This window comes from Mercenaria mercenaria, chromosome 19 (assembly GCF_021730395.1).
Source record: "Mercenaria mercenaria strain notata chromosome 19, MADL_Memer_1, whole genome shotgun sequence".
Taxonomy (NCBI): Eukaryota; Metazoa; Mollusca; class Bivalvia; order Venerida; family Veneridae; genus Mercenaria; species Mercenaria mercenaria.
The window spans coordinates 9,251,193-9,269,081 of NC_069379.1; the positions used below are offsets into that span (position 1 = coordinate 9,251,193).

At 33.6% G+C, this 17,889-nt stretch overlaps 2 protein-coding genes across 4 annotated transcripts in view; one reads left to right on the forward strand and one right to left on the reverse strand.

The window, feature by feature from the left end:
* Positions 1-1,265: 1,265 nt before the first annotated feature.
* On the reverse strand, positions 1,266-14,467 carry LOC128551309 (uncharacterized). The gene is made up of 4 exons (XM_053532123.1): positions 14,198-14,467; positions 13,025-13,027; positions 10,973-11,075; positions 1,266-1,450 (listed from the first exon to the last, which is right to left on the reverse strand). Exons 1-4 carry the CDS (start codon positions 14,465-14,467, stop codon positions 1,266-1,268), a joined length of 561 nt encoding a protein of 186 aa, XP_053388098.1.
* Positions 4,805-17,889, forward strand: part of LOC123542149 (tropomodulin-like) — a 44,547-nt gene continuing 31,462 nt past the window's right edge. For 2 of the 3 annotated variants that reach the window (XM_045327820.2, XM_045327824.2), the window contains exon 1: positions 5,051-5,162. The gene's annotated coding sequence lies outside the window, so the exon portion shown is untranslated. Of the gene's footprint in view, positions 4,923-5,050; positions 5,163-17,889 lie in introns of those variants that run through there. The other variant, XM_045327821.2, reaches the window with a different exon arrangement.

Below are 17,889 nucleotides of genomic sequence, written 5' to 3' on the forward strand. Positions count from 1 at the left end.
TATAATCGTGAGTTTTGACGGAGTATATTGGAAATGGTTAACTTTAAATAACCAGGTTGGTTAACATGATAAAAAGAAATATAGTGAAAATATAAGACAATTAACTGAAATAAAGTAAAAAATAAATACAATGCCTTTGGTATTAAAAATATAATATAATAAATAAAAATGCCCATCGTCCATAAATAAGTGTTAAAACACTCTTTTGCTATAAATTATTTACTAAATAAACAACTGATACCTGTCACAGACTACTAAATTTTAAAAAAGTACTAAATTCTTAAAGTTACGGACTACTAAATTCTTAAGGTTAGAGAATACTATATTATTTAGGTTATTATATATATATTATATATAATTTTTTAGGTTACACACTACTATATTCTTAAGTTTACAGACTACTAATTTTTAAGGTTACACACTACTAAATTCCAAAGGTTACAGACTACTAATTTGTAAGGTTACTCACTACTAAATTCCTAAGGTTACAGACTGCTAATACAGACTTCAGGAAAGTTGGAAAAAATGGCAGGACATTTGGTCCACCAATGCCTAAAAATCTGCCGGACCGAAAACAAATATGCCAGACCGAAGAAATTGTCAGTGTACTGCATATGTTGCTTTTCTCCATCATATTCAAGCCAGGTGTGATTTTTAGTCCATTTCTCGTTAAATGTTCGGTCAACCTTCTTATTTTCATACATAAGTTTCCTTTCACTATGATTGTTGGGCGTTAATTTACGTTTCATTCCCGTTATGCCCCGGCATAATATATAAGTGACGCCATTTTGAAATGTTGACCGAGATGTTGCAGTTCTCGGGGTACGATAAATGCCAGTCAGTCGGACTGCATCTGGATTAAGAAACATCAGACCGGATCAAAATTTTTTGGTCATGTCCGTTGGACCGACGACTTTCCGGAAGTCTGCTAATAAACCTTTTTGTTATTAAGGTTAAGACATTTCAGACTGGAATCATAAGAATTCTATTCAGTTTGAAATGTTTCCAGCTTAAAACACATCAATTCTAGCATCATAAAATTTATCAAACTATATTTTTTCCTACCTTTATGTTATCATGGTTAAGACATTTAGACTGGAATCATGTGAATTCTATTCAGGTTAAGATATTTCCGGCTTGAAACACATCAGTTCTAGCATTATAAAATTTATCAAACTATAGCTTTTCCTACCTTTATGTTATCAAGGTTAAAACATTTCCGACTAGAATCATATGAATTCTATTCAGGTTAAAATGTTTCCGGCTTAAAACACATCAGTTCTATCATCATAAAATTTATCAAACTTTATTTTTCCTACCTTTATGTTATTAAGGTTAAGATGTTTCAGGCTGGAGTCATTGTCTTTGATCTTTTTGATGCTGTCCTCTACATCTGTCTGGTTTGGTGGTTCGAATGGGATAGCCTTTAGTACCTCAGACTTTGCCATACCTACAACATACAAGTTTAACAGTCAAGCCTCTACTAAGCAGCAACTTGCCGAGACAGTGACACAATCGGCCTGCTTAAGACAGCTGCCGCTAAAGACAAGTTGAAATTAGAACAAAAAGCCATTTTGGAAATTTATCTGACTGGCTGCTTACCACTTAATTAATTTTGTGGACTTGAAATTTCATGGTTTTGTGATATGAAAAAGTGGGATATGGGTAGTATATTTTGAAAGATATTTAATTTCAAGATATGCACAAGTTATATACAAAAGAACCATGCAACGGTTTGTTGTTTCCTATTATTTTTACAAAATGAGGGGGGTGGGGAAACTCTGCTCTGTAGTGATCTATGAGTTTCATGAGGATCCATCAATAGATAACATGCATTTTGTTTTGTGCGAATAAATGAATTTTTAAAGCAATTAATGGGCAATATTTCTGCAGTTACACTCAACAAAATTCCTAATTGGTCAGTTTATATTGTATTACTATTTTGTTAATAATGCATGTATTCACACGAAATTTCACATACCGACATTTGAATAGGTACTACAGCTAATTATTGATTTATTTTTGGCGACTCACAGCCGAAGTAACCGCATTAGGCGTTTTGACTAACATTACATATTTTGCACGTGCAGGGCATGTGCACCAACATGCACGTGTTCGTTTACACTTTTGGCATTATTGACGAAAGTCCTACTAGAAAAACACATATCATGGTGAAATTGACACAAAAGCAACGCGATAGAGCTGTCGGAATGTTGCTAGCCGGGACACATTTACGACACGTGTGTAATTATTTTTGCAATTTCAAAAGAATTATGATATAATTTGTTTGTAGCTGTTACTTTGATGGTTATTTCCTTTTTTAACCTTATTCCCGTTTACAAGAACATTCAATCGTTGGTTATCTACCATCCGCGCTCTTCTGGCAAAATTTAACCTAAGGACAATTCATTGAAGTGACCGATTTTGAGTTTTTTTGTAAAATTTCGACAGCCCGGGCGCGTTGCTCTTGTGTCAATTTCACAATGATATGTGTTTTTCTAGTAGGACTTTCGTCAGTAATGCCAAAAATGTTCACTAACAAGTGCATATTGGTGCGCATGCCCTGCACGTGCAAAATATGCAATATTGGTCAAAACGCCTAATGCGGTTACGTTGGCCGTGAGTCGGCCAAAAATAAATCAATAATTAGCTGCAGCACCTATTCAAATGCCGGTATGTAAAATTTCTTGTTAATACATGCATCATTAACAAAAAAGTAATACAATATAAACTGACCAATTAGGAATTTTGTTAAGTGTAGTTCTGATGAAAGGTACATATGCATCATCGCCCTAAAGTGATCTATATTCATGTTAAATTTCATGAAGTTGCTTGTTTTTGTCTGACTTTATGGAATGTAAAATGATTAAAGGGTAATAACTCTGGTTAATGAAGAAATCCTGACTAATTTATGTGTTAAAAAGTTGAAAAAAGTATTCTCCAAGGCCATAAAACATTTAGGGTTGGGCCAAAAATTTAGGGTAGGTCGGGATACCGGAAACAAACATTTTTTTTTACACCTTCTGTATGGTTTGGTGATTCTAGCTGAAATACTTTTTGAACTAAAAGCATTTTCATTTTTATTGCAAACAAAAGGAGGGGAAAATATCTGTTTTGACTGGGTCAATGAGGTTAATATTGTGTGTAAGCAAAGGTCATGTGCTAATTAATATTTATGTCAGATTTAGTTTTTTCCAAACATATCACGGGGGGAAACTCTGTTTTTTTTCTGGGTCAAATGAGATAATTCTACGAATGAGCAAGGGTCGTATGTTTCTTTATATTTGTTTTAGGTCTGCTGATTCTAGCTTTAAATACTTCTTGAATCATAAGCATTTTCAATATATGACGGATGGACTGACACACAGACAAACAGACGGTAACACCTGAACGGACAACGTCAAAACAATATCCCTTCGCCTTAGGCAGGGAATAATAAGACATTCCTTATCATTAATATGGGCATGTATTTTCGTCTGCACATGTTATTATTTAAATGTTTGAGATGCCCCCCTTAAAATATCGATCGTCCTGGGTGTCCACAGTCCAATTCGTCTTAATTCATAAATGTCTATAACTAACATCTGTAAAAAAGCAAAGCCTTTTTGCGTAGGAACACTAGAAAATAGAAATTTAGCATATATATCACTTGTACGAGCGACTCTTGAGTACAGATCCTGTATTTGGGACCCATTCCTTACAAAAAGACATTAGTGCCCTGGGACAGGTACAAAGGTCAAAGGTCAGCTTTATTTAACGTCGCATATAATCCAACATACAACACGAGCTACAAAGCTATTTATTATTTTGCTTATTTTGCCTCTGGTACAACCCCTTCAATGCTGAGTGCCAAGCAAGGGAGCTACCACTACCATTTTTCACGTCTTTGTTATGACGCGGCCGGGGATCGAACCCCAGCTCTCCAACACTCAAAACAGACACTCTACCACTAGACTATTGAGGCAACGCAAGTTGCTTGATTCAGCTAGCCTTGGAAGCCGTTGATAATATTCGTGCTTTGTCAGAAATCATACCTAATATCTGGGCATTAAAGATCCCACTTAATTTGCGCTAATTAGTGTTAATTGGCATTCATCGAGTTTCTGATATTACCAATTTGCAGGTAGAAAAAAAGTTGTCAGACTGGATTCCCAGGCTACGATTCAGCAAGAAGGACTACAGCCCGTGATCAAGGGTGCGTGACGAACATGCTAGAGGATCTGGAACTATAAAGCCTCTAACAACCTCGTGAAATAATCAGACTGGCGTGCATGTACAATGTTGGGGGGTTTTGTACCAGCAATAGACAACGGTACCTATATGGATAGACTTAAATCAAAAAGGGTGCGTCACCAACATGCTAGAGGATTTGGAACTATAAAGCCTCTAACAACCTCGTGAGATAATCACTGTAGACATATGTATATTTTGAAGGGGGCTCATATTTCACTACATATTTTTCATTTTGAACTCATTTAGGATGAAAACAAACATATTTTTGTCCCAGGGTCGATACTGGTGCCTGTGGAAATAATCAGATTGGCGTACATGTACAAGGTTGGGGGTATTGTACCAGCAATAGACAACGGTACCTATTTGGTTAGACTTAAATCAAAAAGACAAATAAAGCTGAAATATTTATTGAATTTAAAACTATCACAAACAATGCAAAGTGTTTCGTTATTTCAATCTATAAATCGCAACAATACATATGCAGATATAATTTTACTAACATTTGATATTTGAGAATATGTCGAAATAGTGAATTTATACAATCTGATTTAGTAAATTCACAGTATTCGAATTTGTACTATTTAGTTTGCTATAACCCAAATCTGATCGAAAAATACAACTGGATTTTTCATACGAAAGGCCGCTTAAAGGGGTCAAGGTCACTGAGAACTTCCGGAAATCTGAAATTGGTAAATAAATATTGTATTTTCTTTAAAAATAAAGCTCCTAAGTACAGAAATAATTGTTCTTTTCCATTCATATTGTACGTCATTTTCTCTGCTATCCAAAATGTCTGAAACATAATTCATTTTTGCAGAATATAAGTCTGAATATTCGGAGAAAGTTGGCACTCTGACAAAATTTTTTACAACTTGCAAGCAGTTGTCCCGCGGGGAGTGAGTCAACAGATAATTACCTGTAATAATTAGGTCAGTTACTTTGTGTATTGTAAATCATATCTTATGAGAAAGAGGTCAATATTCAGCTATAATTCATTGAAGTCTTCACCAGGTCTAGTATTTCGTTCAGTGTACACTAAGAGAGACTTAGTCTAATTTGCGGTCAGTGTAAACACCCCGGGACACCCCGGCATACATTAATTACTTTAGAAATCCATTGATTTAATTGTTAATGGATAGATTTTCTCTTCTATTATTTTTTCTATTCATTCATTTTTTTGTAGGCAGTGGCTAGAGAACCGGAATCGGTTCCCTAGACTGCGAACTTATTCGTCCGGAACCGGTTCTCTAAGCAAAATACCGTGCATAGGCTAGGGAACCGGAATTTTATTTCTATGCATAATGCTGCCGAAATCCACATTGTTTCTTGGTAAGTGTCATGCATATTATTATCTTAATTAATTTTACTATTCCCTTGCATTTAACTGCGTTTACTGTCTCCAAAAGTGTACTCGCGGCATATATACCGTGTCTGCCGTATTGGAATGATATAAACTAGTACGAATAAATGCGTGAGCTATACTTCGCAGTTTTTAAATGTTATTAAATTTTGCTTTAAACTTTTACTATATTTAAATTATTTAAATATAAAATAATATTCTTTAAATACTGGTTTGTAACACCTCGGCATTTCACGTTCAAAGATATGTAATCAATACTAATTAACAGAAATTACTTAATTTGTTTTAATCGTTTCTTTTATTGTCTTACACCTTTTAAGTTTAAATTTCAAGTTTATTTCGGCTTTCGCATTCATTCGTACTAGTTTATTTTATCATTCCAATATGGCGGACAGTATGCGGCGATTACACTTCTGGAGACACAGTAAACACAAATAAATAACAGGGCATAGCTTGCTGAAATAGTAAAATTAGTTAACTTATTAAGATAAGAACATGCACATGATACTTACGAAAAGAAACAAAGTGAATTTCGCCAGTTTATGCATAGAAATAAAATTCCGGTTCCCTAGCCTATGCACGGTACTTTGGCTAGAGAACCGGTTCCGGACGAATAAGTTTGCTGTCTAGGGAACCGATTCCGGTTCACTAGCCACTGCCTTTTTTGTATTACGTTTATCTCTCTGTCTCTTCCAGTCATAATCGTTAATGATTGTTGGAAGAATCATGTAGATGTAGATTTATATAAATGCTAAAGCAGTTGAAATTAGTTGCACAATAAAACAACAATGTAAATTTCAAGATAGATAAATTTTTTTCTCAAAAAAAGAATCAAACTCAATATAATGTATCTTGTCCATTGTAAAATGGCATATATAAATTTTATTTTATTGAAGTATTGAATTATATTAATTTGAAAATAGCGTGCGAGAGTTACATGTACAGTTGCAAAAAAAGTCACAGTTAGAGACATCCGTTCATAGTAGATTACGGTGGTTGTTAAATCATAATTGATTTGTATTGGTTTATTTTATTATTATTATTTGTATCAAATTAATATGAACGAAAAGATGGAAAGAAATAGAAAAATCTTGCTTGTGAATGAAATAAAAATTCTGTTAGTCCCGGGGCTTGTGTTGTGAGTCTGCTGGACGAAATTGACCGGTTGACCGGTTGGCGATTTGACGCGGTTCATATTTCACCACAGTTGGGCGGTTGTTTACATAGGATTTCAGCTAACGTGTTTCATTTTGAAACTAACATATTTTTTACCGATTTACTTATAGAAACAAGCAAGATTATCAGGTATTCGTCTGTATTTATTATGTATAACAAATACAGTGCAGAAAAATGTGAAAAAATTTGGCGTTAAATGCAAACTTCATAAAACTCAATTTCCACTCGGTTTTTGGCATAATTTGGTCCGACGTTACAGTTTGACCGTCACAATATAAAACAAACTGTATACGTCGGATTAGTTCGACTAATATTTTGGATACACCTATAAATATGGGAAAAAGAGAAATTTATTCAAAGCTTTTCAATAGAAATAAAGGTATATAACTGAACGCTCTTATACGTGAAGAATAATCAATTGTTCCGGGGTTCGTATTACGAGTGAATAATAATCAAGCGTCCCGGGGTTCGTATTACGAGTTACACCGGTAATCATGCTCGATTTCCTGTTTACCAGGCCTCGATCTTAACCTACTTTTGCTGGTAGCCAGCAGGGCTACCAACTTGTGAAATCAAGTAGCCCAACCAGGTTTCTGGTAGTCCCGTTTTGGAAAAGAGAAAAATATATTACAGTCTTCACCTTAATTTTTTTCAGCAGTTGTCCTTTCGGGCAAGTAAGCTAAGAAAACCATTTGCCAGAAAACATTTTTAATTGCCCGAAATCATTTTGTTTATAAATATGACGTATTTTAGTTTATGCTTGATTCAACATTCAGTTATTTAAATGGTAGGCAACAAACCTACCCACACTATCCATGGGCAGGCTAAGCCAACGTAAGTGGATAACCATGTTACAATATTCAAGTAACTAGCAGACAGAAATTATGGGAGAAAACTGTAGAAAAAAAGTAAGACCTATACCAGTATCTATAGTTATATGCCAGGCGTGGGGTTCAAATTTGCACTACCCTTCTAAAACTTACTTTTTTAGCCAGGGCCTTTAAAATATAGTGTAGCTGTTCAAATTTAACTGCAATAATGGATCAGCCTGGTTAGCCCCCCGCCCCCCAACCCCCAAAAATGTTGTGTTTCTGGTGGCATGGCCAAAAAAAAGTAGGGTCGGAAGGTCGGTATTTGTTTTTTTTTTTTTTTTGCATTATGATCAAGTAAATGTAGCCTATTATCACAGTCCGGGGCGACGTGGACACAATTATCATCATCAACCCACCCGTGTTTAAAGCGAAAAAAAACCATTAACAATTATCGGTAATTATTCTGTTGATAAACAAGTAATTGGCCTTGTTTTCATCATCAATTAAAACCCCCTCAAAGAGCTAAAGGAAGTGTGTCGGTATCATGGCATCTAAAGTGGAGATCAAAGGGGTTTAGTTGCCCGAGATTGTCATGGCATTACGTCATCTTTTCGCGCCATGTGACACATCACTGTCTGATCGTACGGCCTCGGTTCTTTAAATTGCTGAGAAGAAATCAGTAAAAAAGTATCTTCTTTAATTTTTTTTTAAAGCGAATGCGCAATATCCCGTATAAACTGACAGGTAAATGTGTCAAACGATAATAGTAGATATCCTACCTCTGTGACCTATTTGCCCTTAAGGAATTTACATTATTGTTTGAAAAGAATATCTGACATAGTGTCGAGTCAAAAAAGACATGTACAAAGATTCATTTACTTATTAAACTTATTAAAAACCACAGCGACATCATACTGCTTTATTTTAAAACAATCATTGTTTTTATTTACGTTCACGAGGTCCCGTAACCTATTCATCCGCACTTGCAGAAACCTGTTTGCCAAAAATCGTTTTACTCGATGTGTTTAAATTGCTGCCGCTTTTTCATTATTTAAGATTTTTTAATTCTGTTTTTTATACTTTCTTGTCAAAAGTCTGAATTTTATGACCATAGTATGTATTATTTATTTACTTTTAGAAATAAATAAATAATTAAGATCGCGCTGTTTGAAATTTTACAAATAATTGTATGAAACTTCGATCGTTTTTATAGAATTTTGCCTACATTTCTGTCGACATCTTATTAAAATCGTTATAGAATTCAAACTGTATTATTTCTAAAGCGGTGCTGAAAATTTGAAGCGATTATATTAAAAAATGAATGCACTACAAGCGTTTTTTGTGTACGTGTCGATAAACATTTAAGTAACGGCGATACGATAGGTCGCACGTGCTCGTGGAATGGAAAATTACTGGCATGACGTTTTGATATCTTTACGATTCGCGAGTAAATTCCAGTCAATCCAGGTAATTTTTAGGGATGTAATTTCTGAATTTTGTAAAGTTACTTTATATATTGCAAATCTGAAGTCATCAATTCATGCATAGATATACGAAAGCTAGTATTTAGGATGTACATTCATGAAGTTCTTTTTGTAATTATTGTGAAAATTAAGGGATTTAAATTTCGGAAAAATGGCCGACCGGTGTTATGCGGAACGAAAATATCGTTGTCATTTAAAAGGAAACATCAGATAATTCGGTGAAATTTCACGCTTTTATTATTAACATGTTTGAAAACTTAGTAGCCCGACGGACTACCCAGCTTGGGAAGTTCGGTAGTCCGTCTGAAAAACTGGTAGCCTCGGGCTACCGGGCTACCGTCAAGATCGAGGCCTGTTTACAAGCATAAAATCTACCCATTAACAATTAAATCAATGGTTTTCAAAAGTAATTAATGTATCCCGGGGTGTCCCGGGGTAATTACACCGACCCGTCTAATTAGATTTTAATAATAATATGGGAAAACCAAAGGTTTTTCCATCTATAGATAATGTGTACGTGTATATGTCAAAGTAAACCTATATACCGTTCAACTTTGGAATATGTTCTATACCTTTAAAAACAAATGTTTAAATCCATTAAATAAAGATCTTTAGATAAATACCATTGACAACTTCTTAAAGAGACTGGACACATTTTAGTGCTATAAGGCAAACACCTTAAGCTTTCTTGACATATGTAAGATTTGCACAGATTATAATTATAAAGAAATGAATTTTCAAAATACAAACTAAATCAAACATTGAAATAATATTTAGACCTCAAAATTAAAATGATAATTTTCAAAATCTACACGTTTTAATGAGAATTTTGATACCAAATACAATATGTTTATTTTTGTTTTTACATGATATGTTACAGACTTTATATGATGTTCTGTAATAGAAAATTATGCATCATAAAAAATGTATATTTTGTGTTTTGTTTCTGCAATTTAGTTTTATCAGCATGCAGTCTGCTGTGTAGTCTGCTGTGTATTGAAAGGGTCACACATTAAACCGGAATCCACCTAAAAACCGGAATACACCGGAATACACTTTGCATAACCGGAATACACCAGTCCTGTATTTTCTAATTTAAAGGTATTTTTGAAGTGTTTTTGATATAATTCAATCATATTTATCATAAATAATTAACATACGAAAGGAAAATAAAATACGTTCACGCAAAATGATATTATACGAGATTGAAATTCGGCGACCGCGCCGGAAATTTCCATAACCGAAATGCACCCGTATTTTGTTAATAAATGGTATTTTGTAGTGGTATTGAAACCAGTGTCAGGGTATATATCTCCTCACACCTGTCACTTCATATTTTCAAAGATTAAAGTCTCTTATTTCAAATTATGAGTTATATTCAACTCGTTTGAAGTTTCTACATGAATATTTATGCCTCATTTATGAGAGCAAGTAAGTCTGACCAGTATATTATGTCTTTTTGGGATTTTTTTAATGTCTTTGTTTCCTAACAGTAAAATGCAGATATGGGTAAGGCTTAGAGGATGACAACTAAAAAATACCAGATCATAAAATAAGTCATCCCGATAAGTCAAATGAGTAAGGCTACAGAATGGTAATATACGGTGTGATAAATGACTATATTGACCCGCAGCCTCACTTAAGTCACTTCTCCCTGTTCTGAAAAAACTTCTCCCTATTTTCACTGGAGGGAGATGTCACTTCTCCCAATTTTTCTGGGCTAGTTTGAACCCTGTAATTTATTTGGCTTTTATTATATATAATTTTCGTAATTATTGATTGAGAAATACTTGCAAAGACAATCATCCATGAATTTACTAGGTATGTATTCCAAACTTTGAAAGTGATAATTGGTTTATCTGGGGTAGATACTCTTACCACTGGATCACAGCGTTCACTCTTCTGACATTGAAGTTCTATGTAGGAAAAAGCCAATATCCAGTCTACTATGAATGAATGCACTGCCTTTCCAGCTGGAAGCCTGGTTATGCTCACTAATACTGGTTCTTTCTGAATATATAAATTTGTTTTCTCCAATATATCTAATACTGCTTCTCACGCCATGTACCCGGATAATCTTAACTCTGTTCAGCGACCCTAACTCAGTGCCAACATGGCTGACAGAAAGACGATGTATGTAGTTAATTTCCTTGTCTTTTTTCATGTTTTTTATGTGAGTATGCAATGTTAGCGTAAAACTTTTGATAGTCATAATATCCTGTATTGATGACATGTTTTGTATACTAAATATTTCAATCGAAATGTCACATTATGTGGCTGGAATTCATTAAAATGTACTCAAAAAGTCTTCAAAATGAACATGTTTTATGTTTCTGTTTTAAAGTACCAGAAATTGCAGTAAAACCTTACTTATCAAATGTATTAGTTCCATAAATATCTCTTTGACAATGTTTAATAGTTTGAAATTGATTTTTATAGCTTAAAAATTGTATTGATTATAAGGTAGGTTTAAATTTTCGGATAATTCCTAACTGGTATAGGAAACAGTGCTGGATAAATACGAACTTAGAATGGATAAACACCTAACCAAACGAAAACGGCTGTTCGTCTGTGCTTTTTTATGGGGTGTTGATGCTCGAAGTTCTTTGATCTACCCACCCCTGCAGGGATGTGGGATTCCTATGTCCAACTTATCCGACTCGTGATTTTTTGCCGACGGACAAGTGCATTTTTCATTCTGTGTGTCCGCGGACAAGCATACTTTTTCAGGTATAAAATGAGAAAACATAAAATATCATTTAGATTGTGTGTTGCTTCAAGTGTATGGAGGTGATAAAGATAATGGGTTCTTTGACTAGGTCTCGCGCACACTGTAACTCGATGACTATGATAAAATATCGGAGAAGATTTAGATACAAGAAGATTTATTTAACGTCGGATAAGTATAAACATATAACACTAGCTTAAAGCTATTTTCCGACAAACACATGTAAATAAGCTCAACATAAGTAAAACAGCTGTAATAAAATGCAAATATGTTAAAGCACATTAAAGCAAATAAAGCATCTGGCTCTAAGTAGATAAGAAACAAATCACAAAGTATCACATACATGTTACAGCGCATTAAAACAAAATAGCACATAGGTACTTGTAAATAAAAGGAAAAAGTAATTTACCACATACAGATTTAGCACATTTAAAGCAACATAAAAAAAAGATTAGCTGACACTACACAAAAATAAGAAGAGTCACATTTAACAACATGCATTTAAAAAAACAACATAAAAGAAGAAATCATATGTATACATGCTAAAGGGAACATAAGAACTACTTAAAGTAGCTGAAGAAAAATATTTGCATCATCAGCATATAGCATTCTGTAACTAAAACTAAAAAGGGAAAACAAGTGTTACACACAGAGAACTAAAAGGACAGAAACATCAGAAACGTAAACAACTTAAAAAAGTATTATGACAAGTTTGTAAGTAGAATTCCAACTGCTGAGACAATAAGTCACTGTCAAAGGAAATATTTGAGCCAGTCACAGCCAAATTAAAATCAAAAGCACACAGAGATCGCAAGTATGACTAAAATAAGTCGGAAAGTTTTAAGAGTCTTTCTCTGAATTCATCTGGCTTTGCACCATTGCGTGGGCAGTGTTTGATCCCAAAAGATCCTGAACACTGCTTATGCGATTTCAGACTTTTATAAACGTTAAAAGGCAAATATTTCAACAGCTTATTTTTTACCACTGTTACTGAGATCTGCTTTTCTATTTTATTGTCCTAAATAATGACCTCGGTCTCCAGTCTATTTGCGCTTTCATGAAGGTTTAATATTACAAATCAGAGCAAGTGAAATTTGACTATGAACAAATGGGTTTTTAAGTGTCCGTGGACAAGTGAAAAATGTAAGGATACCCACACCCCTGTTCCGTCAGTCCATGCATCATTCCCCCCACCACACCACACACATACACACTTTTCTTCCCTATTTACCATCTGAAAAAGATCATATTTAATAATTAATCATACATCTAATCCAATTTAAACAATATCAAAAATATTCCATTAGCACCTCTATAAAAATCTCTTACACTATACGATATACAAGATTTGAAACAAACACAATTCTTCTGAAACAGTGTGTGTGTGTGCATGCGTGCGTGCGTGCGTGTGAGAGAGAGAGAGAGAGAGAGAGAGAGAGGGTTTGGGACTACAGAACTTCGAACATCGGTGGTATTAAATAATTTCTTATATAAATATAATAATTTTGACTTTTATACCGAGTTATTTTTGAGGGTTTATCCAGATTTTTCCAAACATTGCTATTTGCATAATATTAAAATTATGAAAAAATATTTGACTGTAGTGGGCATACATATAACATCTTGTAACATTAATGACAAAGTTTGAAGACAATACCGCTTATAAAGTAATGTTTACAATAATCAGACCATGTACATGTCAACTCATTCATTTCTAAAGAATACTAGTCAGTTAGGTGTTTATCCATCACGCAATTTCGTGTAAGTTAGGTTTTTATCCATTCCTCATTTATACTGAGTTCGGTTTTCATCAAATCAAAGTTAGGTTTTTATCCCTTTTCTCGCTGTCGGTACATTTGAACATGTATTGTGTCAACATGTAGTGGGTTAACAACATAGTGTAAACGGGCCTATAAAGCAGTATATCTTTGCTTTCAAACAACAAAATAGTCGAGGCATCAAAGGCATAGAAGTATTTTTAAAGATTTTTTGTAAACGTTTTCATTGAAAAAGTTGCCTTGTTCGTTGTTTTTCCACCTGAAAACACAATGATTGATATATTTAGCATGATACATTTTGAACTAAATATATACTTGATCAATGGAGATGGATATAACAACAGAAAATTCCTTTATACATCGTAATTACACAGAAAACAAAGTTGTATCGGCTTTACATCCGCCATGTTGGCACTGAGTTAGGGTTGCTGAGCAGAGTTAAGATTATCCGGGTACATGGCGTGGTTCTTTCTGTATATTTTTGTTTTCCTAATACTAGTTCTTTCTGCATATTTGTTTTCTCTAATATTTCTAATACTGTTTCTTTTTGTATATTTTTGTTTTCTCCAATATTTCTAATACTGATCCTTTCTGCATATTTTTGTTTTCTCTAATATTTCTAATACTAGTTCTTTCTGCATATTTGTTTTCTCTAATATTTCTAATACTGATTCTTTCTGTATATTTTTGTTTTCTCCAATATTTCTAATACTGGTTCTTTCTGCATATTTGTTTTCTCTGATATTTCTAATACTGGTTCTTTCTGCATATTTGTTTTCTCCAGTATTTCTAATACTGGTTCTTTCTGTATATTTTGTTTTCTCTAATATTTCTAATACTAGTTCTTTCTGCATATTTGTTTTCTCTAATATTTCTAATACTGATTCTTTCTGCATATTTTTGTTTTCTCCAATATTTCTAATACTGGTTCTTTCTGCATATTTGTTTTCTCTGATATTTCTAATACTGGTTCTTTCTGCTTATTAATTGTTTTCTGTTATATTTCTAATACTGGTTCTTTCTGCATATTTGTTTTCTCCAATATTTCTAATACTGGTTCTTTTTGTATATTTTTGTTTATTCCAATATTTCTAATACCGGTTCTTTCAGCATATTTTTGTTTTCTCCAATATTTCTAATACTGATTATTTCAGCATATTTTTGTTTTCTCCAATATTTCTAATACTGGTTCTTCCTGTATATATTTGTTTTCTCCAATATTTCTAATACTGGTTCTTTCAGCTTATTTTTGTTTTCTCCAATATTTCTAATACTGGTTCTTTCTTCATATTTGTTTTCTCCAATATTTCTAATACTAGTTCTTTCTGCATATTTGTTTTCTCTTATATTTCTAATACTGGTTCTTTCTGCATATTTGTTTTCTCCAATATTTCTAATACTGGTTCTTTCTGTATATTTTTGTTTTCTCCAATATTGCTACTACTGATTCTTTCTGTATATTTTTTTTTTCTCCAATATTTCTAATATACTGGTTCTTTCTGCATATTTTTGTTTTCTCCAATATTACTAATACTCGTTCTTTCTGCATATTTTTGTTTTCTCTAAACTTTCTTATACTAGTTCTTTCTGCATATTTGTCAGAGCTCCAGATATGCTGCGTATTTGCGTATTTACGCAATTAAAATTGTAGAAAACCCAGTTGAATTCATAGTGTGCGTACTGAAACGCAAGTAAAATTCCTGATACCCAATTTGTAAAAAATAGCTTGCGTATCACATTTTCCTTATAACTAGAACGGGTACGAGACTTTAACGCTAGATTTGACTGACTGGTTATACGTTACCGCAGAACAGGTTGCAGTTTATCAGAAAAATCACAGGACCATTCATTCGGCTGATCGGTGTTATTTGGACGCTTTGTAAACAATTTTACGCTGATAAAATGTAGAGGTTGCAGGAAAAAACATTGTTGCAGCACAAACAAACAAATTAGTGGGATATTTTGCTGTTCAACAATGACAGTTATCTGTTTGTGATGCTGTAGTGTCACCAATACTGGATGACATCTTTTGGGAGAATGCATATTGCGGTGACCACATCGTTCGGGATATTGTGGATGAACTGATCTCCAATTTACATTAAAAGTGAAAAAGAAAACAACAGTATGAAACATTCATTACAATTTTAAATACATTTTTAGCTCATCTGATTTTTTGAAAAAAAATGATGAGTTATTGTCATCACTTGAGCGGTTGTCGGCGTCGGCGTCGGCGTCTGCGTCGGCGTTGCCAGGTTAAGTTTTATGTTTAGGTCAGCTTTTCTCCTAAACTATCAAAGCTATTGCTTTGAAACTTGGAATACTTGTTCACCATCATAAGCTGACCCTGTATAGCAAGAAACATAACTCCATCTTGCTTTTTGCAAGATTTATGGCCCCTTTTGTACTTAGAAAATATCAGATTTCTTGGTTAAGTTTTATGTTTAGGTCAACTTTTCTCCTAAACTGTCGAAGCTATTGCTTTGAAACTTGGAATACTTGTTCACCATCATAAGCAGACCCTGTACATCAAGAAACATAACTCCATCTTGCATTTTGCAAGATTTATTGCCCCTTTTGGACTTAGAAAATCAGTTTTCTTGGTTAAGTTTTATGTTTAGGTCAGCTTTTATCCTAAACTATCAAAGCTATTGCTTTAAAACTTGCAACACTTGTTCACCATCATAAGTTGACCCTGTATAGCAAGAAACATAACTCCGTCCTGCTTTTTGCAAGATTTATGGCCCCTTTTGGACTTAGAAAAAATCAGATTTCTTGGTTAAGTTTTATGTTTAGGTCAACTTTTTCTCTTAAACTATCAAAGCTATTGCTTTGAAACTTGCAACACTTGTTCACCATCATAAGCTGACCCTGTACAGCAAGCAACATAACTCCATCCTGCTTTTTGCAATAATTATTGCCCCTTTTGGACTTAGAAAATCATTTTCTTGGTTGAGTTTTATGTTTAAGTCAACTTTTCTCATAAACTATCAAAGCTATTGCTTTAAAACTTGCAACAGTTTCTCACCATCATAAGTGGACACTGTACATCAAGAAACATAACTCTATCCTGCTTTTTGCGAGAATGATGGCCCTTCTTAGACTTAGAAAATCATGGGTAGGACAATATTTCTATTACACAAAAAAAATCAGATGAGCGTCAGCACCCGCAAGGCGGTGCTCTTGTTGTATTAAACATTGAAGGGTGCCATTAAAATACTTAGTCCTGTTTAATGATATATACCATGTATATTGTAAGCAAAAAAATACTCAATTGTTAGTGCGAGACTGGTAAAATACCCAACTGGTTTTAGCAAATACCCAATTACTTCTGATAAGGCTGGGTAATGATATTATTTTTACCCAATTCAAATTTCCAATACCCAATTCAGACAAAAAGTGATGGGTAAATACCCAATTGCACCAGAAGCTTATCTGGAGCTCTGATTTGTTTTCTCTAATATTTCTAATACTGGTTCTTTCTGCATATTTTTGTTTTCTCTAATATTTTTAGTAAGTTTGATGTGTTATAATGTTTTCACCCTGTTACATGTATGACAAAATCTATAGTAATAAAGCAAATCTTTCAGATTGTATCTCAATGTATTTTTCTTGGAATGAAATTACCTATTTTGAGTTACAAGTATATATACTTATTTTTAATAACCTTTTCTTTAGAAAGAAATGTGTGGCAACAGAAAAAAAAAACATGTTAGGGCAGAGCTTAGTTATTTTTCTTTTTGGTCCAGTCAAAACTGCAAAAACAGTCACAGCAATACATGTGAAATAAAAGTTAATAATTCAGTTTTTTCAAATATATAAAATTTTATAAGTTTAAAACATCTCTTCATGTATTTACAGAATTTCCTAATTAACTTTGGCAATACATTATTCTCTTGGTAAACATGGCCAAAATTTTTAACAGTCTACAAGACTGAGTATAGGTAACACATGATAACCGCCTCGATAGCCTAGTGCTAGAGCATCCGCTTCGAGTGCCGGAGGTTGAGGGTTCGATCCCAAGCCGCTTCATACCAAAAACCTGAAAAATGGTACCAGTAGCTTCCTTGCTTGGCGCTCAGCATTAAAAAGGGAAACTTGCCTCTTCTCTCATTTCCTCATGGGGATGGATTCCAACAGGAATTAGGCAATAGGTGTCGAGAGAGATTAATATCAGTTGTAGAACTTTCTCCACAATTGACCTAAAATAGATTATGTATAAGCTATTTGATGATAACAGAGTTTTTATGTTCTATAACCTGAACTAAAAGTTTCAAATAATTGTTAGCATTTAAGGTTTTTTTTTTGGTTTTTTGTTGTT

Coding starts and splice junctions, on each gene's coding strand:
- LOC128551309 (XM_053532123.1), bottom strand. CDS start 14,467: ATGCAGAAAGAATCAGTATTAGAAATATTAGAGAAAACAAATATGCAG. Junction 1,451..10,972: donor TTCCTACATAGAACTTCAAT/GTCAGAAGAGTG, acceptor TGTATGTTGTAG/GTATGGCAAAGTCTGAGGTA.